We start from the raw sequence: 16,406 nt of genomic DNA, 5'->3' as shown, positions 1-16,406 counted from the left end.
TTTCCTATTCAGTCTCTTGTTTAAACTCTCAAACCAGAGTTGGTGATTGTTTTAATAGTGGAAAGACTAGCAAAGATGGTTTTGATGAGTTTTATTTTGCTTTCATCATTTGAGTGAAGTGTGAAGTGTTCATGATGATCAATGAGGTAAAATTACTGTTGTCTGACTGGAGTCTGGTGGCTCATAGCATCGCGCCGGAAAAGGGGCGGAAAGTAGCATGCTCACCAGGTTGTCATGTTTCCATCACTGGCGATCTGAGCTAGAGCCGATAAATACTTGTGAATCCATTTGTCCCGGGAATAATTGCCGATTGTAACCTTTCCCACTAAAGACAAAAGCCAGATGTTAGTGTTGTTTTTGTCCAATAGGAAAGGGGCTTCAGGGAGAACAAAGATGAGGTGTACGATACAAGAGCAGGTGTGAATTTTAAGTGTATTTCCAGGTCAACAAAAGAAAATGCAAATAAATGTTTGTTTCTGTCAACTACTGTTAAAGTAAGCCATATTCAACCTGAATGACCACCTGTTGCATGATAACCCATCATGACCGCATGCCAAGCTGTTCACACAACACAGGGGGATGGGGCAGTGGTCGTGTTATGTTTAAAACTGTTGTCCTCTCTGATAAGCTAGTTAATCGGTCATCCCACTTTGACCCCGTCTAACCCTGTGACTTGGATCACATGGGTGGGCTCACTTTTGTGGGTCGCTGAACATGAGACAACCCTCTTTCACTGAGCCTGGACTCATGTCTGCCACTTGAATGATGCTGTTGACAGACATATACCAGTAATATAACTAGTATAGTATAGATGTATTAATCTAAATAGATATTATTTTTAATGATGTAGTCTGTTACAGTATATTTTTTGCAACTTTTCCACTGTATTACTGTTTGTAATATTTAGTATCCTTTTGAATGTGTGGCATTTCTGTTTAAAATCCATTAAAAATTAAACATTTTACATGGAAACTTTTTTAATGTGTGCCAAAAACGGTGAAAGAATGAGGAGTACGGTTAACGAATAACACTTATTTCTTTGTCGACTGAAAGAGGGGTAATTGGAGTGTAAAGATGGAAAATTAATGTAGAATAAATGGAGTGAGGAAAAGGCGGTCACAGTTCTTGGAAGACGAGGATGAGTGTGAGATGAATTAAAAGAAGTTGAAATATAGAGGGAAGAAGGGTTTTCTTAGGTCAGGCAAGAGGAGGAAGAAGAGAGAGGAAGTTAGGATGATGAGGGAGTGGAGAACAATGTTAATGAGGAAAAAGACAAGAAGAGGAAAGAGGAAGATGTGTGGAAAGTGAAGCAGAGTCTTGTATGTCAAAGGATGGGAAGTTGAAAGTAGAAAGGGGAAAGTGTGGAAGACGAGGTTGAAATATGAGTTTAAGAATAATATAAATAAGGAGAGAATATTTGAAGAAAGATGTGAGAATGGAAAGTGATGTAAAGCATCAAGAGGAGAGTTAGAGAAAATGAAGAGCGGCTGAGAGATGGAAAACTACTCTGTGTGCTGTGTGACCACTTTTACCATTGAATTCTTGTTACAAATACCAGCCTGGCAGGGATAATATGCTCTTTTATGGTGTGTTGGCAATTACTTGTTGTTAGAGGTGTGAAGCTCTGTCAAACCAATCTAATGGTTGACTCCAGGTGGCTTGATGGTGGTTTCCTCCATTTTAATGTCTTCTTTTAATGCCTCAGCAACTCCAAATTGTTGTAAAAGTAGTAATTAATAAACATCAGTGGTGGACTACTTTGTCATACAGCTTAGGGCTTAGGTCTTAGCGCTCCTAATACCACTTACAAATGCTAAGAATTGCCAGGAATGTGTGCTTTGATACCTAGTTCTACATATGCAGTATTAATTTTCACTTCTTCTTTGACTAGGGTCATCATCAGGTATCCAGACGAGAGGTGTTGCCCTCTCGACCCCCGAAGGGCCCGAAGGATCCATGCACCACCGGCAGCAGCACCATCACCAACCTTCACTGTTTCACTCCCACGGCTCTGCTTCCTCCTCCTCCTGCCGCTCCCCCTCTAAGGACTGTTGCCTGGACGCCTCCTTACCCCACCACTCCCACCGGGCGCAGCCATCCAAACACAGCCTGCACCACGTCAACAAGATCCTGCGTGCCAAGAAGCTGCAGAGACAGGCTCGCACAGGAAACAACGTGGTGAAGAAGAGGGGCCCCGGGCGTCCCAGGAAACACCCGTTACCCTCCCCGCCGCCATCCCCGCCACCAGTGGTCGACTTGAATCAGACCCGGCACAGGGACAGAGGGGCGGAGCGGCCAGCAGGGGGCCGAGGGCGGGAGGGTGACACTGTGACAGATGCCATTGAGGCGGTAGTCCAAGGCCAGCGTAGAAAGAGTCAAAAGAGGAAGCACTGGGAGGGGGATGAGGAAGAGGAAGAAGAAGAGGAAGAAGAGGACGGGGAGGTAGTGGAGACTGAGGAGCGACTGCCGGACAGAGAGGAGAACCTGGGCAACCTGGTAGCAAGGTCCAGAACTGGGACAGGAAGAAGCTGGCTCACCCAGGACGAGCTCCAGCACTTTCGTGGGTAAGCATATTTTCACCACACTGTTGCACATTAAACCTTAAAGCCTCAGCTGTGGGACGCTGACACAGATTTACACCGAGTATTAATATTAGGATTCAATGCTGGTATATAAAGGAACATTTATCAAATCCAGTCGCCACTAGAAACCAAGTCATGGTTCTATTTTTAGCTCAATGGAAAGCAAGCCAGATGGCCACATCTCCCCGGAACGCCCAGGCACCGTCTCCCGGGAACAAGCTCCGCCCATTCCCATAACCAGCCAACGGGAGAAGAGAGCAGCCAGACCTCCAAAGAAGAAGTTTCAGAAGGCGGGACTTTACTCTGATGTGTACAAGACCGAAGAGTGAGTTGCAAAAGAAATCTTAAACTAAATCTTCTGATAGTGATGTTTATTTTAGATGTCAATGCAACATAAACAATTCTTCTGGAGTGCTGGTGAACTGCTTTAACATTTTATCATTTCTATCCCGCACCTTGTAGCCCCCGGAGTCAGCTTCTGCAGCTAAAGAAAGAGAAGCTTGAATACATACCTGGGGAACATGAGCATGGATTGTTTCCATCTCCGATACATGTTGGTGAGTCTCAAATTCTCTTCCCTGCACCTTCCTATTTTTAAAACACATTCGAACATGTAATTACGACCAAATTAAAGAGGACCTATTATGCTTATTTTCAGGTGCATAATAGTATTTTGGGTTTTTACTAAAACATGTTTACATGCTTTAATTGAAAAAAAAAACCCATTATTTTTCTCATGCCGGCTGTGCTGCAGTACCTCTTTTCAACCTCTGTCTGAAACGCTCTGTTTGAGCTCCTGCCCCCCTCCCCCTCTCGAAAAAGCCCAGTCTGCTCTGATTGGTCAACTGAACCAAACTCTTTGGACTCTACTCCAGCTCTGCTCTAACTAGCTTTGTTTGAGGGCGAGCCAAACTAGCCGCTAGGCAGGTATTATGCAAATGTGTTACTTGGTGACATCACCACTTTACGGAAGAAAAGGCGTGATTTCAAGTGAGGCGTTTCAGGCAGTTCAGGAGCAGTGTTTCTGTGGCTTTGGGCTTTGTAACTTTGCAGATCTTTTTCATGCGCAAAAATACAATATAGCACACTAAAGGAATGGGAAAAAGCATAATGGGTCGTCTTTAACTGACCATTCTTTTAAAACACTTCACAAATCTTACGTTATTTATGTTTTCTAGTGCTGATAAATGTTGGATGACATCAGTCATAGTCATGCAGAGGTAATACATTGGCTCTTCTCATGAAGTTAGATTAGTCAGTTTTTGCTGACTAAAAGCCACAACAGCTCTTTCTACTTTAGCCCATGTTCTAGATTTGAAGAGCCTCTGAGGTGACTCATCTCCAGATAATTCAGTAAACCTTTTTCTAGGAACAGGACCCTTCCCTTTTAGTCACCACTATAGGGCTATAGTTTCAGCTATGATTAGGTGAAAAACACAACATGTTTCAGAAAGAGGTCGAACTTCTCGTTTCCATACAGTACGTGACTATAAATGTGATCTATGTACATGGTCAGAAATTGCTTCCTTCTTCTTTTACGTTTCAATTTTATTTTCCCCTGCCTTGTTTCTTTCAGGGAAGTACCTGAGACAGAAGCGCATTGATTTCCAGTTGCCTTACGACATCTTGTGGCTGTGGAAACACGATCAGGTGATCAATCATGTCGAGCACTAAGTGGTTTTAGGGATTTCCCATGCTCACAGTAAATTACTGATGAGTAGTTTTAAACTGTACAGCCCCAGTGACGGCACACAGAAGTATTTGTTAATGCCTTTTAAATAATCTGTTTCTTGTTTTTCAGCTTTACAAGAGGCCGGATGTCCCCCTTTATAAAAAGATCAGATCAAGTGAGTGTCCGGCTTTGTTCCAATAATTCAGTCAGGTTATAATTTGTAGCCTGATCAATGTATGTGCTTGCATTTCTTTGTTGTACTATGTTGGTTGCTTTGTAGTCCTTGTTATCAATTACATGCATTGTTTGCAAAACAGGAATTAAAAATGCTTGATGCTTCCACCGCTGGTCACACTTCATGAGAGTGTCAATAACTGTAAATGTAAGACGGTAATCCCCCGTTTGTGTCACAGATGTCTACGTGGATGTGAAGCCTCTCTCTGGTTATGAAACAACTACATGCAGCTGTAGACCGCGCGAGGATACGACTGAAAAAGGCTGCCTGGATGAATGTCTGAATAGGTAAAGACAAATCACAGTGTATAGTGGTGGCTTGTGACAGGTTTCCCATTGGAAATCTGATTATATTACAAAAGTCAGTACTCGTGTTTAGTCATGTTTGTTTATGAATGATGTCGTTTGTTTAGTAATGAAACAAAAGTGAATAGAGGGTAAACATGGTGTTAAGAGTCAGCCTCATTTCACTTTTTGTTTTTGTCATTGCCTTTTTCCCCAGGATGAGTTTTGCTGAGTGCTCTCCCAGCACCTGTCCATCAGGTGACCAGTGTGACAACCAGCACATCCAGAGACACGACTGGGTCCAGTGTCTGGAGCGATTCCGTGCAGAGGGCAAGGGCTGGGGCATCCGCACCAAGGAGACACTTCGCTCTGGACAGTTCATCATCGAGTACCTGGGAGAGGTGGTCAGCGAACAGGAGTTTAGGTGAGACAATCAGGTCACGTACTATGTATGCATGTGATTTTTAAGGTTGTAGCAGGCTCAGTTTTAAAGCTAGGTTGAAGATACTGGCATCATATGAAACTACAAAAACCTAAGGAGTCTATTGGTACCAACCGTGTCATTCTAGCTTGTCGCAAAGGAGGCTAAATAATGCTCCAGACTTCCGCTAAATTTTGGCGAGGAAAAACTTGGCATGGCCAAGGTCCCTTGACCTCTGACCTCAAGATATGTGAATGAAAATGGTTTTCTATGGGTACCCACGAGTCTCCCCTTTACAGATATGCCCACTTTATGATAATCACATGCAGTTTGGGGCAAGTCATATCAAGTCAGCACACTGACAGCTGTTGTTGCTTGTTGGGCTTGAGTTTGCCATGTTATGATTTAAGCATATTTTTATGCTAAATGCTGTACCTGTGAGGGTTTCTGGACAACATATGTCATTGTTTTGTATTAATTGATTTCCAATAATAAATATATACATACATTTGCGTAAAGCAGCATATTTGCCCACTCCCATGTTGATAAGAGTATTAAATACTTCACAAATCTCCCTTTTAAGGTACATTTTGAACAGATAAAGAATGCGGGATTAATTTGCGATTAATTGCGAATAACTATGGATAATCACGATTTAGTACTTTAATCGTTTGACAGCCCTTATTACTGTGCCTTATGTGGATGTCGGAAGATTTAGAATATTCTGCGTCTGTCTTTCTGCCTGTTTTACTTCCTCAGGATATAACTTATCTTGACATGAAAATGAATGAAAACCTCTCTTTTAATCTCCCACTATCTCTCTCCTACCACATTTCAGGAGCCGTATGATGGAGCAGTACTTCTCCCACAGTGGCCAATACTGTCTGAACCTGGATAGCGGCATGGTGATCGACAGCTACAGAATGGGCAATGAGGCACGCTTCATAAACCACAGCTGTGAACCCAACTGTGAGATGCAGAAGTGGTGGGTGTCATGGCTGCTTTAAACCAGTTCGCTCCTGCTGTCCTTGTGGTGTTTTTGGGTTCTCACCAAAGCACAGATTTGGCTGAGCCTTTTCAGGCACAAGCATGAGCAGTTGCCACAAGTTGTTAAGGACGGATAATTGAGCCAGACCTGGCATAAACTGCATTAGTTTGACTGATGACTAAGAAGGCATACTGCATGATACCAAAAAATATTAATTTCTCCCTATTTTCTCCCCCTTTGGAGACACTTTACCTCTTTTGTTTACATCCATGTTTATTGGCTTGCAGTCTTCTTCTTCCCAATCTTTGTTGGCACATTTCAGCATATCTTAGCATGTTAGCGCCACATGTTGATCAGTGGAATAGTGTGACATCATTTGTATGACTTTGTATCGCGTCACCTGTATGCATGCACATGCATGTGTGTCTGCGTGTGTGTGCACGAGACAAGTAAAACGCGGACCCACTCATAGAACAACAGTTCTATGACTCTTAGGGGTGTCGCCATATACCGGTATTGACGATGATATTGACATCATGTTAAAGAGGACCTTTGTGTGCTTTATCCCTCTTCTTTAGTGTGTTATATAGTTTTTTGTGCATGTAAAATGTCTGCAAAGTTACCAAGTCCACGCCAAAGGGAGTTACTCTCCCCCATGATAGTACTACATTTTCTATAAATATCGCGATAATATCGTTATTGTGAATTCTTTTGGCCACGATTATCACGTAGTGAAAGACTGATGTTGTGAGTCCTAGTGGCTCTACTAGAGGTCTAAAACTCCACAGGGAGCCTTTAAGGACGGTCAGGTACATCAGCAGTCAGAGTATATTAAGGAGGCAGTTTTAAACAAGTGAAGCTGAGAATCTTGCTGGATTGTTGTTTAGAAGAGAGGGGAGTGGGAGAAGCTGATTGGAAAATGTTCCAGCTTGATAATCCAGCATTTTGTTTTCCAAATGCTTCCGTCACTTACGGTTAACAAACTGGAAAATACCAGCCCATTACCTAAATAGTTTCACTTAATTGCTTTCTGTTTGTGCGCCTGATGGGTAATTTCTTACTCACTCGGCATGAGGCAAACTGAGTGTAGTGAAAGCACCAGGAAGGAGAGAAAGATATTCATGTGCATAGAAATAATCATTCTGGTATGGAGTGATCCAAACAGAGACGAGGCCAGCCAAGCCACAAAAAGTCCTGCTTATTCCTGTTTGACTAGACTTGATTCTTGACTCATGTTATCAGATAATAGGGGTTTCAGTATAAGTAACCACACGTTCTAATGAATTTAGTCACTATAAATCACTGTGTGTGTACTTGAATGTGAGCTTGTTTCTAGTGGTGTTAGATTCCCTCTTTGTGGCAGAAATTCTTTGTTATATCTAGAGTTTTTTTTAAAGTTGTGTGGATCTATTACAGATGTACAGTTAAACCACTCGAACCCGATAAGTAACCACAGTGTATGGTAGCCAATATCGGGTTGCCCTTGTTTGGGTATCTTACACAAGCTCTAAAAGGGACACGTGTAGCAGGTGCACTTCATTGTAAATGAGAAAGCTCTGCCTTGAAACCCCAACCTTATTAATGTGGTTGTGCTGTGGTAATCTGATGTGATCACCTCAGTCAGTCTCTGCCAGTGTTCAGAGACCTAAATGGCTTAAAGGCCTCGCACCATGCCAAAACAATTCACCGGTTTCCTGAGGGATTGTTCTCACAGCATGGCTAAATCCACTGCAATCGGAGACCTGGCTGAGCCGACCTCCCTGTGCGTGACTTTTATAAGTGAGACCTACTTTGCGTTTTCTTTAAGACGTGGTTTGCCTGTATATGGTAAAGCTGCAACACGTGTCAGCACAGTTTAGAGGGTTTGATTGTGGACAGCTAACGAGCTCCGTAGAGTCCACTATCTAACAGTACCCTCTGCCCTCCAGCACAGACCGGCTCGTAATCTAGGACACTGTATCGGTGTTTGTGTGTGTGACTGCCTGTGTGTGTAATGTAGAGTGGCTGGGCTGAAATAAAAGACTCCGCAAGGATGGAGGATTTTCAGCACAAAGCCTGACGAGTCATCCATCTTGTCACAGAAGAGAGATTACATGGAGCCGGGCCTTAGATACAGCTGTAGCGCCTGAAGACAATGCGCTGAACCAGCTTTTTGCCCCTATAGAAGGAATAAATTATCAAGTGGCTGGCAAACAGAATAGCGTGCTTTATTCTTAGAAGAATGGACGAAAAGCTGGAGCACAGCTTTCGTTTGGAGAAAGGGGGGAAAATAGGGAGGACAAACGTGTTGAGCGGTTGCCAAATCGAGCAAATGAAAACCGGGCCAGTCCTCTTCTCTTTTTGACCCGATTTTAAAATGTATTCTAAAAGGGCTAGTTTAACATTGTTTTAAGGCAAGACAGAAACTTGATTTCAAACTTGATCATTGACCAAAGGGGATTATATAATTTTCTTACACCCCTCTTACGCAATGCATGTTTCCGATGTTGTTTCTCTGTCCTTAGACAGGAAATCTTGACCTGAAACTAATAGGATTTTCCATTACTTTTGAAGGTGAATTTATAACGCTCTTTAATGTGTTTTGGTGCCTGTCGCATAATAACACCAGGGAATGTGTTTGAAAGTAACTTCATTTTTATTCCCCGTCAGCATTTTAGGGCTGAATGATTTTGAAAAAACACCTAATTGTGGTCATTTTAACTGATATTTCAATTGTGATGTGATTTGCGATATTCGTGGGAATGATAATTTTACATCATTATTCTCATTATCATTGAAAAACATATTGAAATGATTTATGGTGTGATTTTTGCAGGGATCTGTACCAAACAAAGATGTTTTCTTAAGTCAGTAGAATATGATGTGTAGGTCAGGACATCTCTGCAGCACCACAATATTTAATTTAAAATGGTATTTTGACACATATTTCCCCTTTTTAATAAAAATCATCATGTGAAGGCTGCACCCACTCACTCTCGACCTCCCTGTGACCTCTCTCTCTTTCAGGTCTGTGAATGGGGTGTACAGAATAGGTCTCTTTGCTCTCAAGGACATCACTAGCGGCATTGAGCTCACCTACGACTACAACTTCCATTCCTTCAATACAGAAGAGCAGGTGAAGCACCAGCAACTACCTTTGACCTCCTTGTGGAATAACACTTTGGATATTTCATGTTCAGTATTTCATGTTCAGAGCCATCATCGTCCTTTTCTCACAACTCCTGGCTTTTTTCTTTGCACTTTCTTTTCCTCTACAGCAAGCTTGTAAGTGTGGCTCAGAGAGCTGCCGGGGCATCATCGGAGGGAAGAGCCAGCGTGTTAACGGCCTGCCTCCCAAGGCGGCAGGGACTCGGCGGCTTGGTCGACTCAAGGAGAAGAGGAAGTCCAAACACCAGCTCAAGAAACGAGTGAGTGATCAATGTACATAAAAAATGCTGAGAACGTGTGTTGGTGTCAGTTCACCCGCACTCAAGATCAGATAATACTTTTGTTAGAGAATAGCATTATAAAAAGTAGACATTTTCATTTTAATAAGATACCACCATAAGGTTTAGCTTAAGATTTCCTTTTTTATTGAAAGCTATAGCCTGTTATATAACTGAAGCTATGCCTGGTTGATAAGTGTGGCAGTGTCTTATTAAATATCAGGTGCAGTGTCTATGTAGGGCATGAATGTGTCTGTGTCTCAGAGGTACTCTTACTGGGCCACAAGGTGTCTAAAACAGTAACTCAGGGTATACTACTGAATTAAGGGTGAATTGTATGACCTTAAATTTACTGTATATCATGGTATATTTTAAATATATGCTTTCAGCCATGTACGTCATGTTTTTTTTTTACAAGAAATTGTCAAATTCTGATGGAACTTGGAAATGAAAACAACAGTAACGCGTAACCTCATAAGCTAAGGGGTGTTTTCCATTAAGATGGGAGCTTTAACACTTGGGCTGTCCCCTCTTAGTTGATTACTCATTTTTTATAACTTATTTCCAAGAAACTTCTGAGCACATCTCTGGTATACACGAGATTTAAAGTGGTGCTTTTGTGTGATTCTTTGTAGAGAAACTCTGATTCACAGATCTGTCTATTAAATCAACTAATCGATTAGTCAAGTATTAGTCGACTAAGAATTTCTTTGGTTGGGGACGACCTTATTTAATACAACTTTCTTTACTTTCAGGAGGAAGAGTCGAGTGACAGCAACAAGTTTTACCCTCATCTCATGAAGCCCATGTCCAACAGAGAGAGGTAACCGCACACAAACACCAGCAATACATTATATATATTATTATATATATTTTTTTTGTCTCCCCCATATGTATTGGCCACTACCAGATTGCCTTTTAAGCAGGTGCTTAAAGGGTTTAAGTTTTCACATGTGCCTTTCTTAAAGGAATTTTATTCTGTTGCTAACATTTCAGGTGTATTAGGTGACAATCTTCTAGACAAAGGGGTTAAAAAATGCACTTTTCAGTGATGGTAGATGATATGCTTACACATTTCTGCATCCCTAATCAGAAATATTAATGCAAACTACGACTTGTTGTTGAAATATTTCAGTATTAAACAACTTTTGGTTAAATTTCTGAATTCATAATTAGTGCAAGTCAAATAAATCAAACGAATGCAGTCACTCTCAATCGATGTACTACCTCAACGGAATTGTGTTACAGTGTTTAAGATTTCAAGTGTGAGTTGATGTTAGGGCTCACAGACACGTCGTCTTCACACTCACTCTCTCCTCTCCCCCCTCCGTCATCAGGAACTTTGTGCTGAAGCACCGAGTGTTTCTCCTGAGGAACTGGGAGAAGATGAGGGAGAAACAGGAGCTGCTGAAGAGAGAGGGCGAGAGAGAGAGGGATGCCGGCAGCCTGTCCTTGTATACGCGCTGGGGAGGAGTGATCCGTGACGACGGCAACATTAAGTCAGGTGAGTGTGCGGGCTTAAAGGTGTGAAGAGAACGTGATATAAATTAGAGAAAACAAGAAAACTTGAGGCTGCAGTTGAAGTACATCTGGATAAACATTTTAACTAAGGCAACGCTGGAATTCATTTTTGAATGTAAATTTATTTTGTGAATTTATTTTCTAATGCAACTGAAACATAAGTGATCTGAAATGAAGTAAAACTGTAAAAACTTGATGCGTAATGCTCGTGCCCTGTTTCTAGACGTGTTCCTGACGCAGTTCTCGGCCCTGCAGACGTCGCGGTCGGTACGCACGCGGAGACTCGCCGCCGCTGAGGAAAACACAGAAGTCACACGCACTGCTCGCCTCGCACACATCTTCAAGGAGATCTGTGACATGATCACCAGCTACAAGGGTTAGTGTCTACATTGATATATATACAGTGTGTGCGCACACTGGTGTGTGTGTGTGTGTGTAGGCACCTTTCTATTGTACTATTCTATTAAATATTCTCATTAGTATGACCTCTAGCCTGATCTAAACACATCTGTCAGCGCCTCTGATATCTAATACTCGCTGAATGATAAGGCTCTGTGATTGAAAAATGATGACAGGAACGTTATTTTTCTGTCTTCCCTCAGATTCAGCCGGCCAGACACTTGCTGCTCCGCTGGTGAACCTCCCATCGAGGAAGAGGTGAGAGTGTGTAAAAGCGCAGACCCGCATTTTGCCTGGTTCATTCATAATGTTTTACTGTTTTCCAGACAGCAGTGTGTTATCCGGTCCATCAGTGTTCAGCACCCACATAGTGTAACAGATTTATCTTGTGCCACACATTTCAGCCGTGACAGCCTGTACTTTGATTCTTGTCCAGTATTGATAGTAATCACTTTGAGTCAAAACAATAACAGCTCATTATTCTTCTTTGGCTACACGGTGCCAGCGCTGTCATGGTCGGCCGCCACTGAGCCGTCCTTAAAATCTCTACAGGCTCGAGAATTTATAAGCACCAAATGTTTTTAAATATTGTTTATGTTGTGGATGCTCAGACGTATCCATTTATAAAATGAATGGTTTTGGAACTAATCCTGCTTTTTTTTTTGTGTGCCATCAGGAACAGCCAGTACTATGAGAAAGTGTCTGACCCTCTGGACCTGAGCACCATCGAGAAGCAAATCCTCACCGGCCACTACAAGACCGTTGAAGCGTTTGACACAGACATGCTCAAAGTGTTCCGCAATGCTGAGGTAGGCAGGTGTCCCATCAGTTGCTAACATTGCTATTTGTGTCTGTTTACATACAGAATATATATATATAATTTCATAGCTGTCAGTTGAGCCGCGTCTGTGTTTTAACAATCAGCGACATTAAGCCTTGCAAGCATTGCCATCCCCAGAGCAGAGACTTATTTTACATTTTGAACCATCTCACATGAACTAAATTTAGTCCCTTGTTCCTCTGGTTAAAGCTCAGTTTTAGATCCTGAGTTCTTCGAAATGATCTTGATCCCCTGGGAAAGTTCCTGCAGTGAAAACGTCCTATTAGCTGGTGCTGAAGGATAAACTCACTGCCAAGAGAGTCATCATTTGAAAATTATCTATCAAACTAAATGCTTAATCGATGTTATAGATCTTCTCTACCTGTCAGATTTATGTCAACAATCATTGGAAAGATCAGTATGATGATTGCATGACGGCTAAGGCTGCTGCAGCATCCAGCCTTCATCATTTAATAACACTTATCACAAGAACACTCGAGTCTCTCGAGTTTAATCCCAGATTCTAAGAGCCCAATCAATATCAAAAAGCCTCATCAAAATGATCATTCAAGGCTGTAACTGTGCAGCTCGAACACATTCTTCCTCCCACTCACTCAGTTCATTTCTTTCTTCCTGTCTCGCACACAAACGCCTCCCAAATGGGATATAACTTCATGACTGCTGATCCTCTGCGCACACGTTGCAGGCCCGTTTGATTTACATCTGTATAGCTTTGCAGTTTAAACAAGTGCCACTTGAAACCTCTCAGAGGAGCTTACTCTTCCAGTCGGAGAAGTCTGAAGTGGACGGCTAAATTCGATTCACCCTTCGGTCCTAAGACCCTGTTTGCCAGACAAAAAAGCGTGAGGGGAATGTGTTTTATTGTTAAATTGAGAACTTTGAAATCTTGGCAGCTGCAAAGAGAGTTTTAAATGCATCTTTCTGTGCATTCTTCTGCCTTTTATGTATAGTATGTCTTTATGCTGTTTGTGTCTTGAGCTGTGTCTCAAAACATGCAGATTCACAAAGATTATTTCCTGTAAATTGATTGTTTTGGGCAAAAAAATAAAGCAGCTGCATTTACAACTTGTCTTGTTTTCCCCACCAGAAATATTACGGCAGGAAGTCATCGGTCGGCAGGGACGTGTGTCGGCTGCGGAAAGCGTACTACAGCGCTCGTCACGAAGCCGCCGTGCAGATTGATGAGATCGTGGGCGAGACCGCCAGCGAGGCCGACAGCTCTGATTCGCTGGAGCGCGACCATGGCCACCATCACGGAGGAGGGGGAACGGGGTCCCACGACAAGGACGACGACGTCATCCGTTGCATCTGTGGAATGTACAAGGACGAAGGCCTGATGATCCAATGTGAAAAGTGCATGGTAAGAAGCGAGGTGGCAACCACACATGACTGAAAATAGTGGGTGAAAAATGTATATTTATACCAGCATAGAAAGAAAGATGGACTTCCCATCATTTATTTTTGTCTCACTGACTGATTACACCTTTTTTTAGTGAGCGCTTTCTCTTGAGCCTAACTAAGGAGTGCTTTGTCAAGGAGATTTTCCAAAGGAGAGTGTGCATTTAGTCCTCCTGTTTATATTTTCTGTTATTTATAGAAAACAAGGCGGCTTACTAATATTGATTAAAACTACCACAGTTGTGAATCAAGGAGATTGTTATAAATGTGTTTGTCTTTGTTTGTTTGTAATGCAGATTCAGAACATCACTTTTATTCATATAAGAGTGAGTCACGTTACCGTCGTTATCGTTACCAGCTGGGGAGTAATTAGATTCAACTGTTGTTTTTGTCACTCCAGGTGTGGCAGCACTTTGACTGCATGCGGCTGGAGACCGAGGTGGAGCACTACCTGTGTGAGCAGTGTGACCCTCGGCCTGTAGAACGGGTACGTCTATCCCCTCCAAACAGCCGTGAATGCTGACCTTCAGTCCCTGTCTGGGCCTAAATTATCACCGACCTCTTCCATCTGATCTCACTCATATGTGTTATTGTTGTTACAGGAGGTTCCCATGATGCCCCAGCCGAGCTACGCTCAGGCCGGCTCTGTTTACTACATCTGCCTCCTTCGAGATGAACTGCTGCTACATCAAGGTAAAGGAACCAGAAGTCATGATTTCACAAATGCTTAGAAAGGCCCCCTGATAAATCTTATTTTTGCAGAACTCCAGTGGTTTAACTTCTCATCTTGCTACAGTGATGTACAAGTGTACTCCAGGACAACCTGACGGCAAGGCGATTGAGCGTTATGGTTCCCTTATAGTATCGGGTTTAAATCCAAAATATTGCCAAATCGGTGCTTTTGCTTTCCGCTTGGACACCAAATCCTCCGCTATCATCTTGTCTGTCAACTCTCTCTCTCGTTCCTTGTGTGTGAAATCTGACTACTGCTGCTCTGTGCTGAGACTTCGTACAGAGCAGACACTTTGACTTTGTAGCGTCTGTCGTCCAACTATGTATTGATATCATTGTGCTGATTCGCACACCGGTAACACCAACTAGCCTAGTATACACTTGAGGTCTAACCAAAGTGTTGAATGCATTTCCTTCCTGATGAAACATTTGCAAAGCTGATTTTTTTAAAGTCCTTTAAATCCTGCAATGTTCACATCCATATTTACTAGCTTGCTGTCTTCTTCTTCTTCTTCTTCTTTTCTGGCACATTGCTGCATTACTTGGTGCATTAAAGCCACCTGTAGATTAGTGGAATAGTGTGAAACCATTGGCAGCGCTGTATATCGCATCACCCACATGAAGCAATACACAGTGTGCATGTGCCAAACAAAACAGGGACCCACTCATGATACAACTGCTCCATAGCAGAAACTCTGCAGGGAACCTTAAAGTTACTCTTTATGCTACATTTATTACAATTTAGTCAAGGAAAATATATTTAATTTTATTATTTCAAAGGTTTTTGTGGAAAAACAACAAGCCACGTATTGTGTCACAGAGTTGAAGTGAATGTGATGCAATTTTTTTTTGCCTTAAATGTTTTGACCTGCCAAAATTTGATCCTCTCCAAAAATCGGGAAAAGAGGTGTTACTGCACTGAGATGTTACACTCAACCTGTCAACTGACTTTTGTATCAAGGAGTCTGACAAGTAACCTGTCAGTGCCTGTGTCTTGCGTTCAGGTGACTGCGTGTACCTGATGAGAGACAGCAGACGCACGCCCGAGGGACAGCCTGTCAGACAGTCTTACCGTCTTTTGTCTCACGTCAACCGAGACAAACTCGACATCTTCCGAATTGAGAAACTCTGGAAGAATGAAAAGTAAGTTAATCAGATGTAGCATTTTCAACAACTAGCATTTGCTATAGATACCTGCCAGTGAGAATAGATTATTATGGTGCTCATCATTACATTGTTTAACTTGTTGGCCTTTTTTCTGTATCCACTCAAACTCTAAAGGGGTGAGAGGTTTGCCTTTGGCCACCACTACTTCCGTCCTCACGAGACGCATCATTCTCCATCGCGGCGGTTCTACCAGAACGAGTTGTTCCGCATGCCGCTCTACGAGATCATCCCCCTGGAGGCAGTGGTGGCAAACTGCTGTGTCCTCGATCTCTACACTTACTGCAAGGGTGAGGGGAAACACACATATGCAAACTCACTTCTGAGGTTTCGTTGTTGCTCCAGTAAAGCTCACTTAACTGACAAAAATGTGCTCGTCTCAGATGTGAATGTGTGTAAATATGAATATAAAAACAGGACAGTGCTTATAAATGGAGGTTAACAATCCAATTACAGCTTAGCTCTGACCTCAGACGAGCTTTAACAAAAACATACCAAAAGAAATATACAAATATTTTATAATGACATAAATTACAACAGTTCCCGGCTAATACAAAGTTTGTTCCTTCCCACAGGACGGCCGAAGAGCGTAAAAGAGCAGGATGTGTACATCTGCGATTACCGCTTGGACAAGTCCGCTCACCTGTTCTACAAGATCCACCGCAACCGCTACCCAGTCTGCACCAAGCCATATGCCTTCAATCACTTCCCCAAACGGCTCGCGCCCAAAAGAGACTTCTCGGT

At 42.5% G+C, this 16,406-nt stretch overlaps 1 protein-coding gene across 3 annotated transcripts in view; it reads left to right on the top strand.

Moving 5' to 3' along the window:
- Nucleotides 1-16,406, top strand: part of ash1l (ash1 (absent, small, or homeotic)-like (Drosophila)) — a 35,641-nt gene that overhangs the window by 13,518 nt on the left and 5,717 nt on the right. For all 3 annotated transcript variants that reach the window (XM_037794386.1, XM_037794384.1, XM_037794385.1), the window contains exons 5-25: nt 1,892-2,564; nt 2,734-2,907; nt 3,045-3,139; nt 4,159-4,232; nt 4,384-4,429; nt 4,668-4,776; nt 4,991-5,197; nt 6,033-6,179; nt 9,189-9,297; nt 9,440-9,589; nt 10,363-10,430; nt 10,945-11,111; nt 11,352-11,504; nt 11,731-11,785; nt 12,204-12,336; nt 13,456-13,728; nt 14,167-14,253; nt 14,369-14,459; nt 15,503-15,641; nt 15,780-15,952; nt 16,238-16,404. In XM_037794386.1, coding sequence (XP_037650314.1) covers nt 1,892-2,564; nt 2,734-2,907; nt 3,045-3,139; nt 4,159-4,232; nt 4,384-4,429; nt 4,668-4,776; nt 4,991-5,197; nt 6,033-6,179; nt 9,189-9,297; nt 9,440-9,589; nt 10,363-10,430; nt 10,945-11,111; nt 11,352-11,504; nt 11,731-11,785; nt 12,204-12,336; nt 13,456-13,728; nt 14,167-14,253; nt 14,369-14,459; nt 15,503-15,641; nt 15,780-15,952; nt 16,238-16,404 — 3,290 coding nt within the window. The remainder of the gene's footprint in view (nt 1-1,891; nt 2,565-2,733; nt 2,908-3,044; nt 3,140-4,158; nt 4,233-4,383; nt 4,430-4,667; nt 4,777-4,990; nt 5,198-6,032; nt 6,180-9,188; nt 9,298-9,439; nt 9,590-10,362; nt 10,431-10,944; nt 11,112-11,351; nt 11,505-11,730; nt 11,786-12,203; nt 12,337-13,455; nt 13,729-14,166; nt 14,254-14,368; nt 14,460-15,502; nt 15,642-15,779; nt 15,953-16,237; nt 16,405-16,406) is intronic.

The sequence above is a fragment of the Sebastes umbrosus genome, chromosome 15 (assembly GCF_015220745.1).
Source record: "Sebastes umbrosus isolate fSebUmb1 chromosome 15, fSebUmb1.pri, whole genome shotgun sequence".
Taxonomy (NCBI): Eukaryota; Metazoa; Chordata; class Actinopteri; order Perciformes; family Sebastidae; genus Sebastes; species Sebastes umbrosus.
This window is presented reverse-complemented; position numbering and strand designations above follow the sequence as displayed.